Source organism: Arabidopsis thaliana, chromosome 3 (assembly GCF_000001735.4).
Source record: "Arabidopsis thaliana chromosome 3, partial sequence".
NCBI lineage: Eukaryota > Viridiplantae > Streptophyta > Magnoliopsida > Brassicales > Brassicaceae > Arabidopsis > Arabidopsis thaliana.
Window position 1 is genome coordinate 3,965,729 of NC_003074.8, and position 22,615 is coordinate 3,988,343.

The window sequence follows — 22,615 nt, forward strand, 5'->3', positions numbered from 1 at the left end:
TGTTACTATATATAAAATTAAACTATAAAATATAAATGTATTAGAAAATGATACAATTTACAAAACTTTTATATATAATAAATAATTCTTAAATTTTTAAAATTACTACTTTAATTAAAAAATTACGGGACGGGTAAAGAAATTATAGAACGAGTTTTATTTTGGAATTGAGTTATATGGTGGATGTATTTGAATCAATATTTATAAAATTTTAAAATATTATTAATATGTTGTTTTAATAGGATTAAAACTTTAATTTTTTAATAATTGTCTAATGGATTTCGTAGTATAACGTTATTTAATAATAATTATAAACTGTAAAATATAAATATTTTATAAAAATAAAATTTGCAAGTTTTAATATATATTACTTTTTAAAAATAAATCATCCCGCGGTATACCGCGGGTTAAAATCTAGTTGACTTTTATTCCTGAAAACAATGAAGAACCAAATCTAGGCAGTTGCATCTGATTCTGATCACATGGGATCATTAGGTGATATATCACACACACATCAAGCAACAAAAAATAATATGTTCCTCGTTTTTGGAACGAACAATCTCCACATCTTGTATTTCATGGACATGCAACGATGTATATACTACTTGAACCACTAATTATATTAATAATTCACTGATTTATTTGTTACCTAGCTAAATTGTAGTGTAATTATATTGTTATTCTGGAAACCTTTGTTGTTATCCTACCTAGCAAACAATTTATGTTATGACTCGAATTAGGGAATGGATTGAGATATCAGATTGATTAACGAACTCATTTTTCTTTCGTGCTTCACATAAATATTGTTGCGTCTCATTTTTACATGTGTGTGCATAGGGCTTAGATTAGTTAGTCTATTCAACTACAACATTGACTATGATTGCCTAACATTAATGCATTTAGGAAGTAGAATAGATATTCAGTTTTTTTGGTGTAACTACAGAAAAAGTTTGATCATTAAAGGCTATTGGATTTGCCCCAAAAAAAAAAAGATGTAAGATCATTAAGCCTATTGGATTGGGCCGGAGATCAGAAGATGTTAAAATCAGATTAATTTTGTTTTGTTTTGTTGCATTTAACAAAATTCCAGATCGTTTCGAACTTGGTTTTGGGTAAACATTTAATTAAAATTATAATAATTAATTAGTTACTGATCTTATCTTAATAAAGTAGATATTAACCAATTTGTAAAGGAAAATTGGTAATTCAGATTTTTAATTGAATTGGGTTCACACGCAGCATCATCTCCACCGTACACGTGGATGAATCAAGGACCATCGTCGATTTTCGATGGGTTTTTTCCGCTTGGAGTCGGTTAGTGACGTCTTTAAGAAGAGAAGAAGCTTATAAAAAAAAAATTAAGAACAGTGTGAAATCAAAATTCGAAACGGTACAACAATGGGAGATTCTAAGAGGCAAAAGACGGAGACGGAGACGAAGATGGAGATGGAGAAGGTAGAGAAGAAGGAAGCATCAGGATCTGTTAATTTCGCAGAACTACGCGACGATCTCTTCCGCGAAGCAGCGAAACTTGTCTCCGAAGATCCCTCCACCAAAATCGCCATCTTCGTTACTCCTCCTCCTTCTTCCTCCGAATCGGACGTCTCTATGTTCTCCTTCGGCTTTCCCTCTGTCAATGGCGTTGTTAACACTTTCCTCGAGAATAATCCAGCACCAGTGGATGATGCGGAGGAGGAAGATGAAGACGAGGAGGATGCGGAGGTTGAGCACCCAAGGTTTTGGTGGGAAGATACTAAGCAATTCGAATCGATGAATCCAGAGCAATTGAACGCTGCGTGTCAGAGGATGCTGAGGCTGAAGGAACGTTTGAATCTCGAACTTGACGCTATGCTGAAAGCTGAAGCTTCTGGAAATCAAAAGGATCCTCACAACGACAAAGCTGCTGACCCCAAAACCTAAAGGCGCTCTCATGCATTTTCATGTTCTATCTTTTAGTTTAATCGTTTTGATTTCTATTTCTATGATATTGCCCCAGATGTCCCAGGATTGGTTGATTTGATCGTCTTATGGATTATCTCTGTTGGTTGCCAAACTATTATTCTATTCTTAACATCAATAAATCTTATGACTTCCAATTTTTATTGTGCTTTTCTATACATTACATAAGAAATAGTTTTTTAAGGTTGAAACAGAGAAATGGGAATCATATTTTTCTCAACCAAAGTGAATGCTTTATTTGATACATACATTACATTATTGTAAAAAGAATCGAAGTGTTCAATGTCTCTATTTCTCTCTTGACAACAATGGTTCCTCTAAAACTATGTTCGATTCAACTTCAGTGTAGGTCGATGAGTTTTTCAGGCCGCTTCTTCTCCATAAGCTTGGTTTGCTGCTTTCTTCTACATCTGTGGGTCTATTGACGTAATGAACACAAACTTGGACTGCGTCATGTACTCTCACGAAGAACCATTCTTTGCCAATAAGTTCCACAATGCCTGCTCTTGCTAGAGTCAAGAGAACCTCTTTGTTTGGGTTCGAAATCGCTAGCTGATCCATAGAAAACCAACTAATCATCAAGGTATTGACAACTTAGAAACAAGTACTAAATAATGATGATGATATCAGGTTTGCACCTGAATGCCCCTTGTTTTATACTCCTCGTACAAATCTTTTAAAGCTTCTACAGCGCTCGAGTCGATGTATGTGACAGCTGCGTTACATCCCACCCATTGTCGATTAGATTAATCACCTCTGTAAGTTTCGAACTGTGAATAGAAGAAACATTGGACTTACGAGACATTTCCAGGATAACAAAGTAGATCCTCTCCATATCTGGGCCCTTGCTTGTGTGTTTGTCGATAGCAACTTCATATTCTCGTAGCCTGCAATTTCGAAACATGGTGTTGTTGTGTTGATTCTTTATGTGGATCATAACAGAAAGCAAGTCAGGAACCAAATGTCAATTTCACCTGTCCTTGATGTAGCTTATGTTGGCAAAATAAATGGGAGCATCGATTCGAACAATCACAATCCCGTTGTAAGTGTATGCCTCTGGATACTGTTTCATGTTTCTGTACACAGTGGTCCCTGGAAGACGCCCCAAGACAGCTGCCAAAACATATGTAATGGTATGTGATCAAGGATATGAGTGAAAACCATTTCTGAGAAACAAAACAAGCAAATTGAACAGAAACTTATCTCACCTATATGAGGGTTTGCAGACTCGTGTATAACAAATGCAAGTGAAAAACCAACCTGAAAAATTCCAAGCATTACAACTCTGTGAGTCCTTTAAAAGCGTTGCACAATTCATGTAGGTGGTTATACTACTTTCAACATCATCACTCCTTTTAATTTCAAAGAGATATGATCAGCTACAGAAATAAAGCTGAGTGAGTATGAGCATACTCACACCAATGAGGACCCCAATCTCTATTCCAAAGAACAAAGTGGTGGTGCTAGTGATGGTCCAAAGAGTAAAATCTCTCTTGTCCACACGCCACAGAAAGATTGCCCCTTCATAGTCCACCTAATATGGTAAACATCCAGAAAGAATAAATGTGAATATATATTGCTCAATAACCAAAGACAATAAGTACACACCCCAGATTCTTTTCTGGTGGGTTTATTTGAACTTACCAAACCACTAACAGCAGAGATAACTATTGCTGCTAAAGCACACTGCGTAGTTGAGAAACAGACAGGAATTAGAAGCCAGATTTCAGTTTTAAAATTCTCCAGAGTTTCAGACTAAAAAATAAAAACAAGAGAGCACAGGACTGGAATTAGAAATACTCAACACAGACCTACCTGTGGTATAAATTTGAACATTGGGGTCAAGAACAGTAGAGAACATCCAATGATGATTCCTGTTACAAGGCCTGATAGACCAGTCTTGGCTTCACTTTCGCTATTCACAGCTGACCTAGAAAAGGATCCTATGACACATTTAGGGAATTAACAGATACATCAAATTCAGGCTACAACTTAGAAAATATTATCACCTTTTGTTTTGAATTTATCATAGAAAACACACATTACATGTTGTCTACTAATCTCAACAGTCAAGATTACGTACCTGTAGTTGGATATGCAGAGAATAGTGACCCAAATATATTTGCAACGCCAAGACCAAACAACTGCCAAGTCACGGGAAAAACAGACAGAACTCTCAATGACCATAAGATGTAGCCATTAAAAGAACAAGTTACAACATTTAATGGTAAGAATTGGGCTAGCCGCTTGCACTTGATTTTCTTTATTCTCTAGGGTTTATACCTCTGAATTTGAATCCAATTCGTATCTATTTTTCGCGGCTAGTGCTTTCGCAATACCTACAGATTCCTGGATAAGTCGAACTAGCATATCAGAAAACACAAAAACATGCGCATACTGCAGCTGAAACTAATCAAGAAACTCCACTTCTGCTTCTCAGGAAGTCAAATTACTCCATGTCTCAGCCATATCCATCCATTTACAGATTCTCATGATTAGGTTCAGCTGCAACTCACGTAAGTCCAGGAAAAAGTTAATGACAATGATGTCTCACCAAGATGGCAACACCAGTAATGAGAGCCGATGTTGGAAGCAGTAATTTGGCATGATCAAAACTTTTTGGGAAAGAAAACTTTGGAAGTCCCTGAGGTATATCTCCCACCTGAGAAATCCTAAAAACTTTGCAATCAATTACGGAAAACACTCACAAAAAATGTAGCTTCAATAGGGAAAAATATAAGAATTTCATTCTTTAGCAATCTGACCAGTGTGATGGAAGGTGGATGGAACACTTTTGCAATGATTGTACCAAGAGCAAGACCTGTGAGCGGTCCTGCTGCTCGTATGAACCGAAGTTCCTTCTTTGCTTTTCCCTGCCGCAGAAAATGATGCCTTAGCATAATAAAAGTAAGGGAACATAAGAAGTATCCTAATGACACACTGAAGAACAAGGCTCATACCACATGCTTCATTACTAAAAGGATCACCAGAATGGTACATCCCAACAAGAAAGGTGGCCACTTAAACTACAAAACAGAAATTCAGATGAAGTTATACAAGTAAGGCATAGAAGGTATGTTGAACCAAAAGGAATTGCAACACCATTAAGAATCTGAAGACCAGACCTGATCAGCTCCAGCTATTATGCTATCAATTACTGGCATAATCTTGCTGCTCCGAGAAACGCTATACCCTAGGAAGTATTTCAGTTGGGATAACCCAATTACAACAGCTGAAGCAGTTGTAAATCCAGAAATGACTGAGTGACTTATGAAACGAATAAGCCATCCAAGCCTGGGTTGAAAAAACAAACGAACAACTTGTTCTAACACTACAAAAAATACAGGATTCCTTGCACAAACAAAGAGAAGACTATAAATACCTCAAGAACCCCATAATGCTCTCAAATATTCCGACCATAAGAGCCAACAAAATGGCAAGCTCAGTGTATAATTCTTCAGATGGATCAACAATTCCACTCAAGGCATTAGAAACGAGAAGGGAAACTAATGCTACAGGTCCAACTGCAAGCTGACGGGATGAACCGAAGACGGCATACACGAATACCGGCACAAATGAGGAGTCTGCACCAAACAAGATTAATAACTACATGCAAAAGTGGGAATAGCTTAGTATCTCTCACACACATTGATGAATTCATAAAAGGGTATATTCATATTGAGCTCACATAGACCGTATATTGGTTGAAGCCCAGCTAACCTTGCATACGACATTGCCTGCTCAAATCCATCAAAACAGAAGTTTTTAGAAACTAAACTCACTTAAACAAGAAGAACAAACATACTCATTAGAGTTCCTGTGATTCACTTAAGCTTATCTCTAGATGGTATAAATTCAGGGAAGATAGAATCAACAATCAATCGGAAATGAAGAAACAGAAAATGACCTGGGGAACAAGCATGATACCGACGGTGATACCAGCCATAAGATCGAGCTTAAAGTACTGATGCCACCGGTAAGTCCGAATCCAAAGGAAGCAAGGAAATATTGCATCAATCCAGTCGAAGAACGTCATGCGCTTGATCTTCGCCGTCCATCGGGAGAAGAAATCATTAAAGGGAATGGAGTGACAGTGAGGATCAGAAGAGGTGGAATCGGGATACTGGAGAGGAATGATCTTGACCGGAATCGCCTTAGATGAAGAGGATGAAGCGGTGGAGAGATCCTTGACGGCGAGGGACATCGGAATTGGTGGGATAGAGAAGAATGTGATCAACGTGAAGAAAGACGTATCACTGATTGTAGCATGAAGAAACAGAGCATAGCGTAGTGCCAGTTTGGGATGGATAAGGACGATATGGCAGCTACATTCATAACTTTATCTTGATCATTAATCATATCATTGCGTGTCTTAATTAATCAGTATGTTTCGTTGATTACTGTTAAGTATAAGCCTTGACTTGAACAGTACCATCTCTAAATATCCTGTCATGATTCAGGTTCATCATTCTTTCAGTTTTAAAATTCAATCATTTTTCATACTTAGATTGTCACATTAAACTAGCTGGTTTATGAGTTCGTATGTTTCAACCTTTTGTGCTCTCCAGTAAATTGTGTATCACATAAAAAAAAAACACTGAGCTCATTTTGCAGAAGTGTTTGATCGATTTCAGCCCACATACTTGAAATGAAAACATATGGGATCCTTCGTGTGACCATTTCACCCATAAAACTCGTTTGCCATCTTAATATTTCTGTTCATTAAAGTGAACTTTTCGTCACAACATAAAAGATGCTAATATCAAAGGAGTATGTACCACAATGCAGGAGAAACAAGTCATATATTAACGATACCGATACATGCTGCTGGTGTTCTAACTTCTCAGGGAGTTCGACCAACGTTGGCACAGAAGATACCTGACTTCTACTCACTTAGGCAAGGGCGTGGAAGCTACCTAGCGTTGCCTTAGAGGTCTCTGCAAAACATGTGTTGAGGTTTGTATTTGTCTTAAAAAAAAAGGGGGAAAAATCGAGTGAGAAGTGTGAAGACTGAAGAGCCTTACCCTTGGTTCATTGTTGGTTTCACGCTGTTGTCTACTACTTCTGGTGTCTCTGTCTACATCAGCCTCTGGCTTGTCATGCTTATAAAATGCTTCTAAGGCTCTTATCACAAATGGGCGTACTATGTTTACTTCCATTGCCGATACATTAGAGATCTACATTCTCAAATTAGAGATATTGTTATTGTTAAAAATCACTCTTTAGAGGTAATGAGAAAAAGCTAATGTCAAGAAGTAGCAATAAAAAACAATTACCTTTACTGCAGATGTACCTTGAAATGATCCTAAGTTAGTCTCAAGTTTGTGAAGCCGTACATCTCTGATGTCCTCGACTAGGGATCTCACCTATACAAAATTCATAAACGGCTATAAAAGCTTAATTCGAACACATAGTTAGGATGGGAGACAAATTAAGATGTATGAAATTACCATATACATGTCTGGAATATCGTCACGTGCACTGCCAAAAGTGAGATCGATACTCATCAGCACTCTTGGATGTTATAAATGTAAGGGCGAGCAAAGAAACAAGAAGAGTCTAAGAACCTACTGGTCAAAAAGTAGTCTGGCAATCTCCACGTAACTAAATGGTAATGCCTGGAATGTCGACTGAGATTCACGTTCTGCTTCCAAGATCTGAGTCAAATTATCTAGTTCACAAACAAAGAAGCAACAAGAAACAGTTAACACTTAAGCACCTAATGTTCGTTAACATTTGAAATTTATCTGCTAAATTTGAAATTGTCTTACCAACAGACATCCACCCCGGAGGCCGGAAAGTGCATTTTCCTCTCCTCTTCAGTGCCACTGCAAGCCACAGAGGCACCTTTGTCGGAATCTGAGGAATGAACCGACCGAAATCGCCCTGTCATTGATTAACATATTAATCACATGGTTAACAAAATAGGTTACAAGGGAAATGATTACAGGATTGTATAAAACAAGAGAGATTACACTGATGAAATTGAGTTGCTCCATGTTCATATTAGGAACAATCTCGACCAGCTCGTCCTCTGCCATAAACTCAACCTGGTATGAATATAGCTAATCAATTAAACTATTGCAGACAGAACATGAAACGCATACAAGTAAAGAGGAGAATAAAGACCTCTTGTGGAGAAAACAGTGAAATATGAGGATCAGTCTGGCCAGCCATTGATGTATCTCAAGAAATCTCAGTTTCCAGACCTAAATGCAAGCGTGATAAAAATTATACTTGGTAGAGACATTTAATCAAACACTTTATCTACACTCTACAGAAAGTTCCTCCTTATTTTTTTAGCACATATCAACTTCCAATTTCAGCAACATCATGAAACAGCAAACCTTTAAAAGCATCTGATGATCAAATCTAACAATCAAATTTCGCAAATTCTGAGGACATACTTGTAAACGAAACGCCGGATATAGTAAGAGAGAATCATTTGTTCCTGATTAGTGATATGAAGTTGAGTTTACCTGGTTAGATTTTGTGTGATTCCTGGAAGATCAGATCGATCTCTTCCGATATTCTACACACGGACAGTAAATGAAGTTCCCCTACGCCCGAAACTCCCGAAGATTGAAATATCAGTAACCACTGTGATCGAAGAGAAGGAAATGGATGTAGCTTAGCAAACCCAGGAAAGAAAAAACGAAGATAAAGGAGGAGAAGAAGAAGAAGAAGAGCAAAATAGGGAGAGACACAGCAGAGAGTTTCGACTTTCCGATTGTGGCTCTCTACGATGGCGGGAAATCCGATGATAGTGTAGCGGGAAACTAAAATAACTCCAATAGGTTTCGGTTAGACCGGTATTTAATTCAACCGAACTCAAACCGAAACCGGAATTTTAAACGAAATCAATTTTATTCTAACTGATAGCACTTTGTTTATAAAGACTAGTCGAAAAAACAAACAAATCGAATCACACCACCACTAATTATATTTAGTCAACCAGAGATGGTAAAGCAATGTTGTGCTGTAGAATAAGGTAAGGTTTTAGTTTTATTAAAAAAAATCATCTCTAACCAGAATAAAACTCTTTTGTGTTCATGGCTTTCACGTCATGACGACTTTCTCCTAATCTTTTTTTAAAAAGACCCAAACCAATAGGTGAATCAACAACATAAGACTTGATTGCAGGCACGACTGTTATTTATCACCTAATCATATCTTCACAGCTACATTAGTTTGTTTTTGTAATATGGTTCACCAAATTTGATTCTAGTTTCTCTCGACTCTCCAAAGAACACGAAAATGAAACTGGAAGACTTACTTGTGGAAGACGAAACCAAAGATCAACCTGGCGCTAGCGTTGCGTCTCTTCTTGATCATCATCGTCGTCACCCCCAGCCTTCCCTTCAACAACAAGTAAGTCAAACTCGTATTTATAATCCTATCATATTAATTTGGAATCCCAACAATGACATATGGAAACCTAAGTTATATCATATTATCGGTTTTGTTGCAGCCATCAAAAGTGAATGAGCATAAGAGCGAAGAAGAGAAGAATGATTTGATCAAGAAGAAGCAAAAGCGAAGTCTTCAAAGAGAAGTGATGAAAATGCAAGGAGAGCTAGAGGACGAACAAGCCTTAAACAAGGCTCTACGTGATATGCATCGTGGTCCCGTCATGTCTCAGCCTCGTCTCTCTTTATTGCTTCTTCCTCCTCAGGTAAGTCACATTAGACTCACAGTTCCGAGATTGAAATGAAATAAAATGGAACTTATTGATTTTGAGTTTGTATAGGTTCAAGAGCTAATAGAGGAGCTTGCGACGGTTGAGGCAGAGATACTCTGTCTTGAGAAACGAATCCAAGACTTGAAACTTGATGTGTATAGTGAGAAAAAAGAGAACAAAGAACTTGAAGACAGTATTGATGAAGGAGAAGAAGAGAGGATGATGAACCCTAAGAGACTACTACAAAGGCAGAATCATCTTCCTTGCGACGCTGACAATGACCTTATAAAGATGAGATCTGAGGATCTAAAACAGAGATCAAAGTCCCAGAGTTATGGAGATCATCATGTTGTCAAGGATATTCAAATGAACAGTCCACGTACTCATGCGTCAATTGGATCAACCATGGAGTTCTCATCAAGAATCCATTCTTCGACTTTTTCTGATGGAATGTCAAGAACACAAGAGAAGAATAATGTGCAAGAGACGACACCAAATGGAGTATCGGAAGATCTGGTGAAGTGCTTGATGGGAATCTATCTGGAACTCAACAGGTCATCGCGTGAGCGAGAAGGGTCAAAAACTGTTTCAAAGCTGAGCCTCACACACCTCAAGAACGCTTCTTTCAAACGCAAATCGGTGTATGACCATAACGCATCTAATCTTGATCCATATGGAGCTGTCATGGGGACTTCTCTTAGAGACATAGGAGAATACAAGAACTTCATCCATATCACTCGAACCTCCATTGATGTTAGCCGTTTATCCGATTGCTCCACTTCTCTTGTCAATTTGAGGTACTTACAAATTCAGATTTCCTTCTTATTTACCTGATGAGATCACAAGAATTTCATGATCTCTGTATAATTAAACACACATGCAGGGTTTTGAAGGAGAAGTTGAGCAAAGTGGATTTGAGTTTCTTGAACCACAAGAAAAAGATGGCATTCTGGATCAATACCTACAACGCCTGCGTTATGAATGTAATTCCATGACTCAATTCATATTTAGTTGAAGCAAAGTCAAGATTTCGGAAATAACTTTGTTTGTTTGCAGGGATTTTTGGAACACGGACTACCTTCATCAAAGGAAAAACTGCTGACCATTCTCAAAATGGTAACTAATACAAAACAAGAAACATCTTTAAACTTCGCATACTTAAGTTAATGAACAAAATTGACTTGTGTTGTAGGCAACAATTGACGTGGGAGGTACACAACTGTCTGCTCTAGATATCGAAGGATCCATCTTGCAGAGTCCATGCGAACCTAGGGAATCTGTAAGTACTCATATATATCATCCTGTGAAGTTGTAATAACTGATCTTTAAAATGTTTCTTTTATCCGAATAAAAAGGTTTCAGCCGGTGAAAGCGAAGTGAGAATACAGACACGCTACGGATTCAGATGCGTAGAGCCAAACCTAATGTTCGTGCTTTGTCGTGGAGATTGGTCTTCACCTGCAGTAAGTTCACTCAATTTCTTCAAATATGATAAGTGTTGCTTCAACGGTAGTAACTAACAAAGCATCTTTGTTCATGATCACCTATATACATGATACAGTTGAGAGTTTATACAGCAGAAGATGTGGTGAACGAACTAATCAAAGCAAGAACAGAGTATCTAGAAGCTTCCATCGGTGTCTCGGGAAGGAAAAAGATTGTGATTCCGCGATTCTTGCATAAACGTCTACGGGATTTCGCTGAGGATGAAGGCTCGTTAATTGAATGGATATGCAGCCAATTACCACCAGCCCAACGTTGCTTTCAGCTCAAGGAAACAGCGATGGAGGGGTTGAACAAGAAAAGTGAATCTCAATTGAAAAAACTGATAGAAGTGAGGTCTCACGAATACGAGTTTCGTTATCTCTTGGCATTGTAAAATCTAATCCTTCAAATTTCTAGTATTTGGAGCCTTGAAAAGACGATTGTCCTATATATGTGTGTGTGTTTTAAGAGAATGAAGTTACACAGTGAATTTTGATTAATAATGGAAACAAACAAAATAGTAACTACAAAGTGTACAATACATTCATATTGTGATACATATAAAAGTGCTTCATTTAACTATATAAAACCTTGATTTAAATCTAGATTGGATTCAAATCAGTAGATTACAAATCCCGATCAAAATAATTAAGTATGCTATATTATTGTTGTAAATGTATAATCTGTAGATATTAACTAACACTTAGGATGAGGAACACGACAAGCAATTAGAAGTCTGGGCAAGAGCACAGGGTTCTTGATAAAATACTTGCAGGCACATGGTTGTGGCTTTACCATTCTTCCACAACAGTAACTCGGCAATTTGGTGCCTTTATCAATGGCAACTAAACAATTTGCAATCTCATGCATGCATCTGCCCATCATCTCATCACCATTAACTTTGATCGGAGCCGCCGACAAGAGTATGACGACGAAGGCAATGAGCATCAATGGAACAATCTTCATGTCTAATTATTTTAGTAACTAGTGAACAAAAAGATAAATAATTTTGCAGAAAATTAAACTGGTTCATGCCTTCTTTGTTTTGTTCTAGGTAAATTTTAAATAGGAATTGGAAGCACTGCTTGAACAATTGACTTTTTCAGAAGTCACCCATCATAAAAGCCTTTCCTAAACCGAACCGAATAATCACAATTTTTTATCTCCGGTTAACAAATTCTTTCTCGCGACGACTTCAACGCGCGACAATGGCGCGTGTAAGACAAACAGAGGTTTCTTGGAATATCTCTCCAAGTACTTTTGCTGCTTCTCTATCAAAATGGGAACAAACTTAGAAAAAACCAAAAGAAATCGAAATTACTTGGAAACAAAACATCTGACGATCTCCAGACTCAGCTGAAGTTTCGAGCTGAATCTCTTCTTCTCTACACGCGATTTCTCTGGTACAGTTCTTAAACGTCTGCTTTGCTTTGACATTCATCGTTTCTCTCCCAATTTGCTTCTTGGTTTTGGGGATGCGCGTTTTGATGCCGACTTTTTTCTTCAGTTTTGAAATTTCGTAAGACATTAGACCCCAATTATTCATAATTTTTTCAGAAATCAGACATGCATGTTTCATACAACATAGAGAGTGTGTTAAGTAGAGGAGTCAACATTTTTTCCGGATCTATCTAATCAAGCTGAATCATAGACTTACTATTCAGAATGTTTCATACTCACTTTGTCTTAGATCCAAGTATGTAAGGTTTCAAGTGTTTTTTGTTTCCTGTGGAGATAATGATGGCTAAATTCATTTACTTACAATGTAGTTAGATTATGCAGCTCGTAGATGTAAAACAATAACGCGAGGCGGTGATGAACAACAAATTGAGTGATTTTGAGAAAAATCTGTACAAAAAACTCAAGAGTGGAAAGCTCGAGGTGAAAGTCTCATACCGGACTTTCCTGTGTCCTTATTGTCCCGATAATAAGAAGAAGGTTGGTTTGTATGTTGACATTCTTCAGCATGCTTCTGGAGTTGGTAATAGCCAATCCAAGAAAAGAAGTTTGACTGAGAAGGCTAGTCACCGTGCTCTTGCCAAATACCTTATTAAAGATCTTGCTCATTACGCTACTTCTACTATATCTAAGCGCTTAAAAGCCAGAACATCATTCATTCCTGCTGAAACCGGCGATGCTCCTATAATTTATGATGATGCTCAGTTCGAGAAACTTGTGTGGCCTTGGAAAGGTAATGATGATGACGCATACTCCTATGTCATTACAAGTATCGTAGTATTAGCACTATTTGGATTTATAGCCTCTCTACTAACCGAAGTTGTATCTGTGGTGTGGCTGGGATAGGAGTTTTGGTTAATATTCCCACGACGAGTACAGAAGATGGTCGGTCTTGTACTGGAGAGAGTGGACCAAAACTTAAGGATGAATTAATCCGAAGAGGATTCAACCCAATTAGAGTTCGTACTGTGTGGGACCGTTTCGGTCATTCGGGAACCGGAATAGTGGAATTTAACAGAGACTGGAATGGACTTCAAGATGCTTTGGTGTTTAAGAAGGCTTATGAAGGAGATGGGCATGGGAAAAAGGATTGGCTTTGTGGTGCTACTGACTCGAGCCTTTATGCATGGCTTGCCAATGCTGATGATTACTACAGGGCTAACATTTTAGGAGAAAACTTGCGGAAGATGGGTGACCTCAAAAGTATTTATAGGTTTGCAGAAGAAGAGGCAAGGAAAGACCAAAAGCTTTTGCAGCGTCTGAACTTTATGGTTGAGAACAAACAATATCGGTTGAAGAAATTACAGATAAAATATTCACAGGATTCAGTTAAACTTAAGTATGAGACTGAAGAAAAAGAAAAGATTCTCCGTGCTTACAGTGAAGGTGAGATTTGTCCTTCTAGTTTCAAGATTCATATCCCCTTAGAAAAAGTATTGTTGCATCACCCAGCTATACATATTTCTGTAGATTGTGTTTATATCCGCGTTACATTTTCCGTTTTGCATCTGAAGATCTGACAGGAAGACAACAAAAATCGACTGATCATTTCAATAGGATCTTTGCTGATCATGAAAAGCAAAAGGTGCAGCTGGAGTCTCAGATAAAGGAACTTGAAATTAGAAAGTTGGAGTTGGCAAAACGTGAGGCAGAGAATGAAACGCAGAGGAAAATAGTGGCAAAAGAACTTGAACAGGTATATGCTAACAAGCTCATTTCTTAAACTGATTTCTGGATTGCCTCTTTCGTCTTCTAAAATTCAATGACATTATTTTCAGAATGCTGCTATAAATAGTTATGTTCAACTATCTGCCTTGGAACAACAAAAGACCAGAGAGAAAGCGCAAAGATTGGCTGTAGATCACAAGGTCTGGGAATGCTTCCTTCTTTAAAAAGGTTGGCTCTTTAACTTTATGTGACAGGGTCCTACCGTGTTTTTAACCTTAGATGCAAAAGGAAAAGCTTCATAAGAGAATTGCTGCACTAGAAAGGCAGCTTGATCAGAAGCAGGAGCTTGAACTGGAGGTCCAGCAACTGAAAAGTCAGCTGAGCGTGATGAGACTCGTGGAATTGGACAGTGGTTCTGAAATTGTGAACAAGGTGGAGACCTTCCTCAGAGACCTTAGTGAGACAGAAGGAGAGCTTGCACACTTAAATCAATTCAATCAAGATCTTGTTGTTCAAGAGCGGAAGAGCAATGATGAACTTCAAGAAGCTCGAAGAGCATTGATAAGCGTACGTATATTCAAACAATTTTCTTTGAACTTTCGTCTCATAGAGGAGCTAGGTGACTCTTTGCATGTACTGAGTGATAAACTCGAATATAACTGACATGGTAGGCTAGAGTGGTTGGATGCATTAACAACAGAAAAGACACTACTTGAATTTTCCTCTAATTTTTTTCTTAACTTTGATTGCATGTATAGAATTTGAGAGACATGGGATTGCATATTGGTGTTAAGAGAATGGGGGAGCTTGACACCAAACCGTTTATGAAAGCAATGAGAATAAAGTACTGTCAAGAAGATCTAGAGGATTGGGCAGTTGAAGTTATCCAGCTTTGGGAGGAATATCTTAAGGACCCAGATTGGCATCCTTTTAAACGGATAAAGCTTGAGACTGCAGAAACAATAGTGGTATTCCTTCTCCTGTATATCACTAATTCAATGTTTTTTATTTCTCATCCTAAATAATATGTTTCGTAAGTGTTACTAGCAGAAGACCTCCATTCAAGTGCATGCGTACAACTACCAGCTGCATATGCAGATTTGTTTATGCATGTTATGGTGTTTGATATGTAGAACCCTGAAGCTGTTGATATCTATGTCAGGAAGTAATTGATGAGGATGACGAGAAGTTAAGAACCCTGAAGAATGAACTGGGGGATGATGCGTACCAAGCAGTGGCAAATGCATTGCTGGAGATAAACGAGTATAATCCGAGTGGAAGGTACATCTCCTCAGAGCTATGGAACTTCAGAGAAGACAGGAAGGCTACGCTTGAGGAAGGTGTTAATTCTCTACTGGAGCAATGGAATCAAGCGAAGCATCTCAAGTCATAAAGGTTTATATTTGCATTTACCCGGTACACTCAAAAATCCCAGCTCTTTGGAAGTTTGCCTCTTTGCTTACATAGTTGTATTTTCGAATTTTGCTAATCTGAGGTCTGTACTTTGCAAGTTGCAGGAGATGGAAAATAAGTTTAGCGTGTAAAGGATGTCAAAATGCAAGGTTCAACAATTGTCTCTCGTCTTTGATGCAATATATGGGTCTTAGAATTGCGAAGTAGGTGTAAATTAGAGGAGGATGGCGTCACATTGGGACTCGAAGTTGAAACTATGTTTCTACACTTGACGGTTCAACATTGTAGGAAACTAAGTAACAAACATTGTTAGATGATTCTAAACCTTAGAGAAGTTTATGAATTTGTGAAGAAATGAACACTTTGGCTTAGTTAAGAGTCTTTCCACCAATAACAAACACTTAACTGTGTCTAATATTCCAAAATCACAGAGCAGCAGTATTTCTTATCTTTCAAATTGGGTTATTCACATTTTGTCAAAGATATCTGTCACAATATCACTCTCATCTCTCATGTGTTTTATTGAAAAAAAATTAAAAAAATTGAACGAAATAATGAAGAAGGTTTGACCTGTCACTTGTCAGAAAGGATAGAACATAAAAGAATGTATAAAATTACAAGATCCCTTTTTATGGACCGAAATTATTACACAATGTAATCAATGTTGAAAAAACAAAGATAGAACCTAAAAATTTGGTTAGGGACGAATCTCATCCCAGTTGGAGTCATTTACAGATGCCAAAGCAAGGAAAAAAAAAGTGTATGTAGGAGAAAAAAAAAAACGAGAAATAAAGACAATTAAACTTTGCAGAAATTGAGTTGTCCATTTATTGTGTTGTTTGCTTCTGTACACCCACCCACCAATGCGTACCTCCTTTTTTACACTGAAACACCTGATTCAAAAGCTCCACCTCTGTTCATGTCTGGATCTTTGGACGCTCCTCTCGCCTGATGTTTTCCTTGGTGCTGCGACCAATACCCGTATGCCCTCAAGACTCTGTCTAGCAGTTCTTGTGGCACCGGCTCTCCTCTTCGTTGCTGTGGGGATATACTTGCTGTGTGAACTAGCGTCTTCCATTTGTCCTGCATATTCACATGTTCTTGAGATATTAACCTGACTGTAAGACGTGATATGTTCCAGATTACATGTTTGTGTCTGATGTGTTTACCTTCAAGTCCACGTAAGTCCGATGATCTGCATCCTCGAAAGCACGCAATTTTACATCACGCCATCTGTGTGATCAGATATATCGACCATTAGCTTTTGAGCTTTGACATTATCCCACGACCAAACTACATGAGTTATGAAAGAACTAGTGTTATATACCTTCCAGTCCCGAGTTCCTCAACTGCTTGTACAAGAGCTTCTACCTCTGTCACAGAGAAGGGTCTCCTAGTTCTCCTCTGGGCTAGCTCAGTACGCTTAGGTTTCTGGTTCAACGGAACTATGGCAAGCGCCTTGACTTCCAACTCTGGAAGTGGGACAAGCTCTTTTGAATCTGATGAAGGTTCATCAACAGATATGTCACCCTGATATGGAACTAATTCGAGGTTACTGTCCACAATATTTCTTGAATCAATCACGTCATCTGCATGTGGAATTCCAGAATCTAGCATAGGAGACGCCGCAGACCTGGGATGATAATTCAGAACCGCTTTTGCTTAGGAATCTTCAAGAAGAATGAACACCAGTGATATTCAACTAAAGCAGCACAAGGATATGATAGCGAATTTCTTAGTACCGTTCAGACAAACTTGTAGGGTCGGTTGGCACAGCAGGATCTTCAGAACACAAAGGTAGGGGAACTTTGCTGGGACTAGGCTCCAAGGTGAACCCAAGGTTGTCTAGATTTTCATCACATGAGATCCCAGTCTGGGACAGAGTTTTCCTTTCATCTCTAACCTTCTTCCCATGCATTAACACCCCAACACGTATTCCTCCGCTGAGTAAAACACTGACAGCCTCCATCACAGTCCTCTGCAACCAAAAGGGTCAAAGAGCAAAATGGTAATTTGTTAACACCTCAATGTCCACACAAGAGAACCAAACAAATGTGAAGAAATACATATTGGCATATACCTTTAGTGATCCTACTGTTGCAGTTTCTGGAACTTCAATAAAAAGCTCTGGAATCCTAAAGGACTTAATGCTTAGCTTTACTGCACCAGAGATAAAAATACATGAGAACCACATTATCCTGTCTCCGGATAAATGTCTCAGTATCATTTACCATCCAGTCAAGTACCATGGGAGCCTTTTGAGAGGACCACAACAGCTAAGATAAGATAACTGAAGAGTTTTGAGATAGACTACAATAACCACCTGTATCTCCCTTCTTGGGTAACTTGGAAACACTTCCACTACTGAGTCCTCCATCAGAAGTTACGACCGAGCTTCTGTCAGGTGATCTTCTTCTCTTATAAATGATCTCACGCTGCCATGCGTTGTAACCATAACATGATTTTCTTTTGCGATAAAGAGTCTTCACACCCACATCTAGACATCCATGTTTAAAGTAAGAACAGGGTGAATCACAAAAAGAAGAAATGTGTTCAAAGATAAGTGAAGCAGGCTGTGTTATACTTACCAGCTCTACTGTATCCAAAATCTTTTGGAACTTGTTTCCAGTATTTGGACGACATGGACTTTCTTATTCTTCGAATTGTTGGAGACCTATACGACTTAAATTTATTGCTAAGTTTATGGTAACTATAGAATTTTTCATCATCATCTTTTCTACCTAGGTTAGTATGGTTCCCATGTCTAGCATAGGAACCATTAGGGGTCATATCCAAGGTGGATGGTGATTTTAAATCACCACCCACACAGACTGATTTCGGAAACTGCAGACCTAACGCAGTTGCATCCTCTAAGTTGCAAGTATCAGTGACTAAGCCTCCATCACCCACGCGATCGGTTGCTTCTCCTTGCTCGAACCCATTATTTACATTCTTGTTTTCACACCCTACATCCATCAAACCATGAATCTTCTTGTAATCAGACATCGGAGTCCGCTCCAAAACGCCGTCACTATCCGGAAATGAAAAACAACTGTTCACCACACACTTCTCAGTAGAGATATCATAAGTAGGCTTTGACACAGAGTTTCCTTGGTCAGAAGACTCAGATTTAATAGTCTTGCAATTTTCTACTTTCTCTTGCTTAATTTCTTCAAATGCATTAGAAGACGCAGAGGAACTCTCGCTTTCCTGTAGAATCTTTCCAGCCAAAGCTAGTAAGTCAATTGCACAGATCTGAGTGTTATCATCATCATGATCAATCCTCTTGTTTAGAACCTTCCTCTGGAAAAAAAGATTCATCAGAAGGCAAATTCATGACATTGAGCTAACAGATCCAGATGAATCAAAATTTACCCTGCATGAACGAGGAGCTCTGGGAATGTTGGGAAAATCAAATCCCACGGAAAGGCAATCTAACTTTCTCTTGAACACCATCTCTCAAATATGCATATCACTAGCAACACAAAAACAAAACAGAACAGAACAGAACACTGTAAAGAATCAGAAAGTAGCAACAAGAATCATAAACAGTAAACACCAATTTAGATCAGATCAACACGACCAAATCCGAGCCTTTGATGTAAGAAAGACACTGAAACAAGAAATGGATCACGCAAATGGAAAAGCGTTGGTAAAATTGAACAAGACTCAAATGCTAGAAGCTGCTTACAAATTCAATTATAAGATTCGAGACAAGATGAAAAGAAACAGTAACCTGATCAGATCTCGAACAAATTATTTCGACCCGCCAAAGAAATTTAATGGAAATTTGAAAACCGGATCAGAGTCAAAGGATCAAAAACCACCCAAAACCCCAAGAATTTTACAGATCGGTAAGTGAACAAGTCAATTGCGATGAAAAAACTCACCTATCAGCCACCAGTTTCTTGATCACGATCGCGAACCACTTATTATTACAGATCACGCTATCTTAAAACCCAAATTCCCCCATACCCGATTTGTGTGTTTTATGTATATATAAAACAATGTACAAAGGAAAAATTAGAATCGATTTATACAAAAACTCGAGATTCTAAGATTTAAAAGAAATGAAGAATTCTCGAGTTATTTTTTTTTTGTGTGTGTTGCGGTAAGAATCCGTCGTTGTCTTTAGAAAAGAAAGAAGGAAGATGACGTGAAAAGCCCCATTGAAACAGAAACCCCTTTTTTTATAATCATTCTTGTAAATTAAAATAAATTAAAAAAGTTTTTATTGACCACACAAATAACAACGGGTTTGAGATGAGGCAGTTGTTGTAAACCGGTAAACCGGCTATTGACGGTCACCCTTGTAAATTTATGGTAAAACACTAAAACCCCTCTCTCCGGTTAACAGGCTATTGATGGTAACCCTCTCTCTCCGGGAATCATCAGTTCATAACCCCTTAAAGAAGATAGGTTTGTCAGAAGAATCTTTATTTTAGGGATCGGATAAAAACAATACAACAGTGCTGTTTGTGATTGGAGTGGGGTCCTTTTTAATATACTAGTACTACAAAAGCTGTCTTTATCTTCCACGTGGGTAGAGAAAGCCTGTGACAACTCCATTGCTTTGGTAATAACGTCGTCACAAGGTTTTTTAAGTGTTCATTCAACTTGAGTGATAACATGAATTTCTTGATGAGATTACATGTTGAAGCATGTGCTAATGGGGCCAAAATGAACGTGTTATGTGTTTTAAGGTATTTTGTGAATGACAATGTTCGCGCCAATCTTATGGCTATTTTAGTGGGACTAAACTACTAAAGCATATGCTTGGCTAATTAATGTAATGAGAATCGAAATGGGTTGAATCAAACATAAATTTATGGCCGGCTGTTGAATCGAATTGTTTGTTTAATTATGTCCGTCTTGGACTTCTGAGAGTGTCTGTCTACTTCTGTGGCTGGCCTTGGAGACTTGGACCCTTGTAAATTATAACCATTCATGAATATGGGCCGCATGACGATTAGTAAATGGGTCGGATCGGACCATTCTATTGGAAGAGGTACAAGGAAAATGATCAGGCATACTACATACATTCTCCACAAACATGGACTAATCATTCTATGTTCCTTCTCTAATAAAGCTTTCACTGAATTCATGATTAGTATGTAAACCATCGTTGATTACAGTTTTATAATAATTAGACGTTATATATTGGGAGAATGTATGCATGCATGAAATATTTCAAAAATTCATATATAGATCTTGTTGTATCCTAGCTCGTTTCACTTTTAGTTTGTAGTTTGTACTAAACAAATACTGAAATACACATGCATTTCTTTCGCTTTATATAAAAACATATACACATGCTGCATGCACTTCAATCATATTGAAATCTCTAATTGGTACATTTTCGTACGATTTGTTGATATACTGGATTCATAGGTAGGTAAGTGGATTTATTTAAAAAGGCCAAATTTAGAAGAAAAAGAAAAGAAAAGAGAATTAGAAGGCAAGATATATATATATATATATATATCTTGCGCGGTTGCATGGTTAAGCATCAAGGCACAAAGGGACAACAACGACATTCTATAAAGAAAAAAGACGAAGCATCAAAAGGGGTCTACGGAAATTCAACATGGAGTATGGAGCTTAAAGATTTTTTCAATAAACCCATATAGTTTTATTATGCTTTTGTATGTTAGAACCTTGAAAACGTGTGGTGCCAAATAAGGAGAATAGTTTTATAACAGTATTTCTTACTTTAATGTTTATTTAATAAATTTAATTCTGAGTTACTTTGCTAAATTTTTTATTTTATCGAATTTTAAGATGAGCGTGTTAATATAGTTATACAAGTTTTTTCCCTTTCTATTCATTTATGTGACTTTTGTATTCATGAAATTTTTAAGATAGAACTACAATTTGAACGTATTAAGTAAGTGTCACAAGCTATAAAAGTTTGCTTGTGGATTAAAGAATTGTGCGAACATTGATTTAGTCAAATCACCTACCGACACGGTCTTATATTTGAGTCAATTATACATCGTTACTAACCTATTATAGACTATAGAGAGAGAGTCAGATTGATGTTTTTAGTTAGATAGAGCATATTTTTACAGTATTTATACATCAAGGCTGATATCATTTTATGTGCGATTTTCAAAATAATATATATATATATATATAATATGATTACAACAAAACTTAACCATTTTAATTAACAAGATTATTTTTGCTTTTAATTAAATTTGCTTTTGACATATGTCAAATTGTCAATATCTTGTACAATTAAAATTATTAAATTTCACTTGCTATTAAGTACTAACATATGTTAACTAGATAAGACCCGCCTAAATAGGCGGGTGTAACATATAACTGTAATTTTTTATCGATAATATTTAAATTTTAAATAGTAAAATAATAATCTATACATTGTTCTTGATATATAATTTTGAATAGTAAAATAGTATTCTTATGCATTTTATTTTATTATACCCATTCAATCTTATTGATGATATTTGAAGTCTAAATAGTAACCTACACACTTTTTCTTTATTATAATTTAGTATTTAGAAGAAAAGAACAAATTTTTATCTTACATATTCAATTTTGTATACAATTTAACTATCTATTTTATAAAAAACTCGATTTTAATTCTACACACTTCATCTCACTTGATAATGATTTCATATCAAAATAATATATATATGAGATCAAATCTATATCTTAGTTAATATTAAAAATTATTAACAATTAACAAAACATAATGTTAATACCATACATATTAAAAATTTGACCAATAATATATATAAATAGTTTTAGTTAATTTTCCTTTTGGTTAAAAAAAACAAAATGTAATATTTTTTAGATATAGACATATGAATTAGTATATGTTAATAATGATTTATTTTTTAGTTTTCTATTTTTTTAAGAAGAAAAAAGTTAATTGATTTCTTTTTTAGTATTTCTATTTCTTTAAAAAGAAAAAAGTTAATTATT

General features: G+C 37.0%; 7 protein-coding genes and 2 long non-coding RNA genes across 20 annotated transcripts; 4 read left to right on the forward strand and 5 right to left on the reverse strand.

The window, feature by feature from the left end:
* The first annotated feature begins 1,329 nt into the window (after positions 1–1,329).
* AT3G12510 (MADS-box family protein) lies at positions 1,330–2,094 on the forward strand. The gene has a single exon (NM_112086.3): positions 1,367–2,094. The coding sequence runs from the start codon at positions 1,399–1,401 to the stop codon at positions 1,918–1,920; it is 522 nt and encodes a 173-aa protein (NP_187857.1). The 5' UTR covers positions 1,367–1,398; the 3' UTR covers positions 1,921–2,094.
* Positions 1,372–2,094, reverse strand: AT3G02535. Its single transcript, NR_140923.1, has one exon. It is a non-coding gene; the product is annotated as an other RNA (long non-coding RNA).
* On the reverse strand, positions 2,088–6,407 carry SULTR4;2 (sulfate transporter 4;2; the record flags this gene model as incomplete). Of its 3 annotated transcripts, NM_001202942.1 has the most annotated exons (18): positions 6,146–6,193; positions 5,867–6,097; positions 5,648–5,696; positions 5,342–5,543; positions 5,085–5,253; positions 4,920–4,985; positions 4,725–4,832; positions 4,514–4,621; positions 4,243–4,308; positions 4,043–4,103; positions 3,775–3,902; positions 3,604–3,645; positions 3,377–3,493; positions 3,168–3,219; positions 2,934–3,072; positions 2,758–2,846; positions 2,598–2,674; positions 2,088–2,511 (listed from the first exon to the last, which is right to left on the reverse strand). In NM_001202942.1, the coding sequence occupies exons 1-18, from the start codon at positions 6,161–6,163 to the stop codon at positions 2,248–2,250; spliced, it is 1,986 nt and encodes a 661-aa protein (NP_001189871.1). In that variant the 5' UTR covers positions 6,164–6,193. The 3 variants fall into 3 exon arrangements, with proteins under 3 accessions (NP_001189871.1, NP_187858.1, NP_001327651.1); NM_112087.3 differs by having other exon boundaries at positions 5,867–6,407; NM_001337994.1 differs by lacking the exons at positions 2,088–2,511; positions 2,598–2,674; positions 2,758–2,846 and having other exon boundaries at positions 2,930–3,072; positions 5,867–6,332.
* AT3G02545 lies at positions 4,286–4,508 on the forward strand. The gene has a single exon (NR_140924.1). It is a non-coding gene; the product is annotated as an other RNA (long non-coding RNA).
* A 44-nt stretch (positions 6,408–6,451) lies between the features above and the next one.
* PSF2 lies at positions 6,452–8,712 on the reverse strand. 4 transcript variants are annotated; one of them, NM_001337995.1, is made up of 10 exons: positions 8,665–8,695; positions 8,439–8,559; positions 8,089–8,168; positions 7,935–8,009; positions 7,731–7,845; positions 7,531–7,630; positions 7,410–7,440; positions 7,236–7,325; positions 6,984–7,136; positions 6,618–6,896 (listed from the first exon to the last, which is right to left on the reverse strand). In NM_001337995.1, the coding sequence occupies exons 3-10, from the start codon at positions 8,134–8,136 to the stop codon at positions 6,876–6,878; spliced, it is 633 nt and encodes a 210-aa protein (NP_001319531.1). In that variant the 5' UTR covers positions 8,137–8,168; positions 8,439–8,559; positions 8,665–8,695; the 3' UTR covers positions 6,618–6,875. The 4 variants fall into 4 exon arrangements, with proteins under 4 accessions (NP_187859.2, NP_001326331.1, NP_001319531.1 ...); NM_112088.3 differs by having other exon boundaries at positions 6,452–6,896; positions 8,439–8,712; NM_001337996.1 differs by lacking the exon at positions 8,665–8,695 and having other exon boundaries at positions 6,598–6,896; positions 7,253–7,325; positions 8,439–8,613.
* A 361-nt stretch (positions 8,713–9,073) lies between these two features.
* Positions 9,074–11,641, forward strand: AT3G12540 (ternary complex factor MIP1 leucine-zipper protein (Protein of unknown function, DUF547)). 2 transcript variants are annotated; one of them, NM_001337997.1, is made up of 8 exons: positions 9,074–9,330; positions 9,431–9,634; positions 9,710–10,437; positions 10,524–10,623; positions 10,697–10,756; positions 10,833–10,919; positions 10,996–11,103; positions 11,202–11,641. In NM_001337997.1, exons 1-8 carry the CDS (start codon positions 9,217–9,219, stop codon positions 11,517–11,519), a joined length of 1,719 nt encoding a protein of 572 aa, NP_001319532.1. In that variant the 5' UTR covers positions 9,074–9,216; the 3' UTR covers positions 11,520–11,641. The 2 variants fall into 2 exon arrangements, with proteins under 2 accessions (NP_001319532.1, NP_187860.3); NM_112089.4 differs by lacking the exon at positions 9,074–9,330 and having other exon boundaries at positions 9,392–9,634; positions 11,202–11,637.
* Positions 11,642–11,821: 180 nt separating this feature from the next.
* On the reverse strand, positions 11,822–12,872 carry AT3G12545 (Bifunctional inhibitor/lipid-transfer protein/seed storage 2S albumin superfamily protein; the record flags this gene model as incomplete). Its single annotated transcript, NM_148714.2, has 2 exons — positions 12,467–12,872; positions 11,822–12,093 (listed from the first exon to the last, which is right to left on the reverse strand). The coding sequence occupies exons 1-2, from the start codon at positions 12,702–12,704 to the stop codon at positions 11,822–11,824; spliced, it is 510 nt and encodes a 169-aa protein (NP_683556.2). The 5' UTR covers positions 12,705–12,872.
* FDM3 (XH/XS domain-containing protein) lies at positions 12,277–16,153 on the forward strand. Of its 5 annotated transcripts, none has more exons than NM_001202943.2 (9): positions 12,277–12,528; positions 12,895–13,316; positions 13,430–13,969; positions 14,098–14,279; positions 14,362–14,451; positions 14,531–14,818; positions 15,010–15,219; positions 15,414–15,667; positions 15,769–16,153. In NM_001202943.2, exons 2-8 carry the CDS (start codon positions 12,941–12,943, stop codon positions 15,642–15,644), a joined length of 1,917 nt encoding a protein of 638 aa, NP_001189872.1. In that variant the 5' UTR covers positions 12,277–12,528; positions 12,895–12,940; the 3' UTR covers positions 15,645–15,667; positions 15,769–16,153. The 5 variants fall into 5 exon arrangements, with proteins under 5 accessions (NP_001189872.1, NP_187861.2, NP_001326248.1 ...); NM_112090.6 differs by having other exon boundaries at positions 12,908–13,316; NM_001337999.1 differs by having other exon boundaries at positions 12,908–13,316; positions 15,763–16,129.
* On the reverse strand, positions 16,152–19,897 carry TRFL9 (TRF-like 9). 2 transcript variants are annotated; one of them, NM_112091.4, is made up of 9 exons: positions 19,555–19,897; positions 19,040–19,139; positions 18,253–18,967; positions 17,988–18,161; positions 17,745–17,824; positions 17,407–17,642; positions 16,992–17,297; positions 16,834–16,897; positions 16,152–16,747 (listed from the first exon to the last, which is right to left on the reverse strand). In NM_112091.4, exons 2-9 carry the CDS (start codon positions 19,118–19,120, stop codon positions 16,544–16,546), a joined length of 1,860 nt encoding a protein of 619 aa, NP_187862.1. In that variant the 5' UTR covers positions 19,121–19,139; positions 19,555–19,897; the 3' UTR covers positions 16,152–16,543. The 2 variants fall into 2 exon arrangements, with proteins under 2 accessions (NP_187862.1, NP_001327482.1); NM_001338001.1 differs by having other exon boundaries at positions 19,040–19,176.
* Positions 19,898–22,615: the final 2,718 nt, after the last annotated feature.

Bases quoted from the DNA above. Each gene is read 5' to 3' on its own strand.
- AT3G12510 (NM_112086.3), top strand. From the start codon at position 1,399: ATGGGAGATTCTAAGAGGCAAAAGACGGAGACGGAGACGAAGATGGAG.
- PSF2 (NM_112088.3), bottom strand. From the start codon at position 8,136: ATGGCTGGCCAGACTGATCCTCATATTTCACTGTTTTCTCCACAAGAG. The intron at 7,631-7,730 runs GTAAGACAATTT...TTTGTGAACTAG, and splicing joins TCCGGGGTGGATGTCTGTTG to ATAATTTGACTCAGATCTTG. The intron at 6,897-6,983 runs GTAAGGCTCTTC...CATGTTTTGCAG, and splicing joins AAACCAACAATGAACCAAGG to AGACCTCTAAGGCAACGCTA.
- AT3G12540 (NM_001337997.1), top strand. From the start codon at position 9,217: ATGAAACTGGAAGACTTACTTGTGGAAGACGAAACCAAAGATCAACCT. The intron at 10,624-10,696 runs GTAATTCCATGA...GTTTGTTTGCAG, and splicing joins ACAACGCCTGCGTTATGAAT to GGATTTTTGGAACACGGACT. The intron at 11,104-11,201 runs GTAAGTTCACTC...TACATGATACAG, and splicing joins GAGATTGGTCTTCACCTGCA to TTGAGAGTTTATACAGCAGA.
- FDM3 (NM_001202943.2), top strand. From the start codon at position 12,941: ATGAACAACAAATTGAGTGATTTTGAGAAAAATCTGTACAAAAAACTC. The intron at 14,280-14,361 runs GTATATGCTAAC...CATTATTTTCAG, and splicing joins TGGCAAAAGAACTTGAACAG to AATGCTGCTATAAATAGTTA. The intron at 15,220-15,413 runs GTATTCCTTCTC...TATCTATGTCAG, and splicing joins AGACTGCAGAAACAATAGTG to GAAGTAATTGATGAGGATGA.
- TRFL9 (NM_112091.4), bottom strand. From the start codon at position 19,120: ATGGTGTTCAAGAGAAAGTTAGATTGCCTTTCCGTGGGATTTGATTTT. The intron at 17,825-17,987 runs GTGGTTATTGTA...TCTCTGGTGCAG, and splicing joins ACCCAAGAAGGGAGATACAG to TAAAGCTAAGCATTAAGTCC. The intron at 16,898-16,991 runs GTATATAACACT...CTGATCACACAG, and splicing joins GAGGAACTCGGGACTGGAAG to ATGGCGTGATGTAAAATTGC.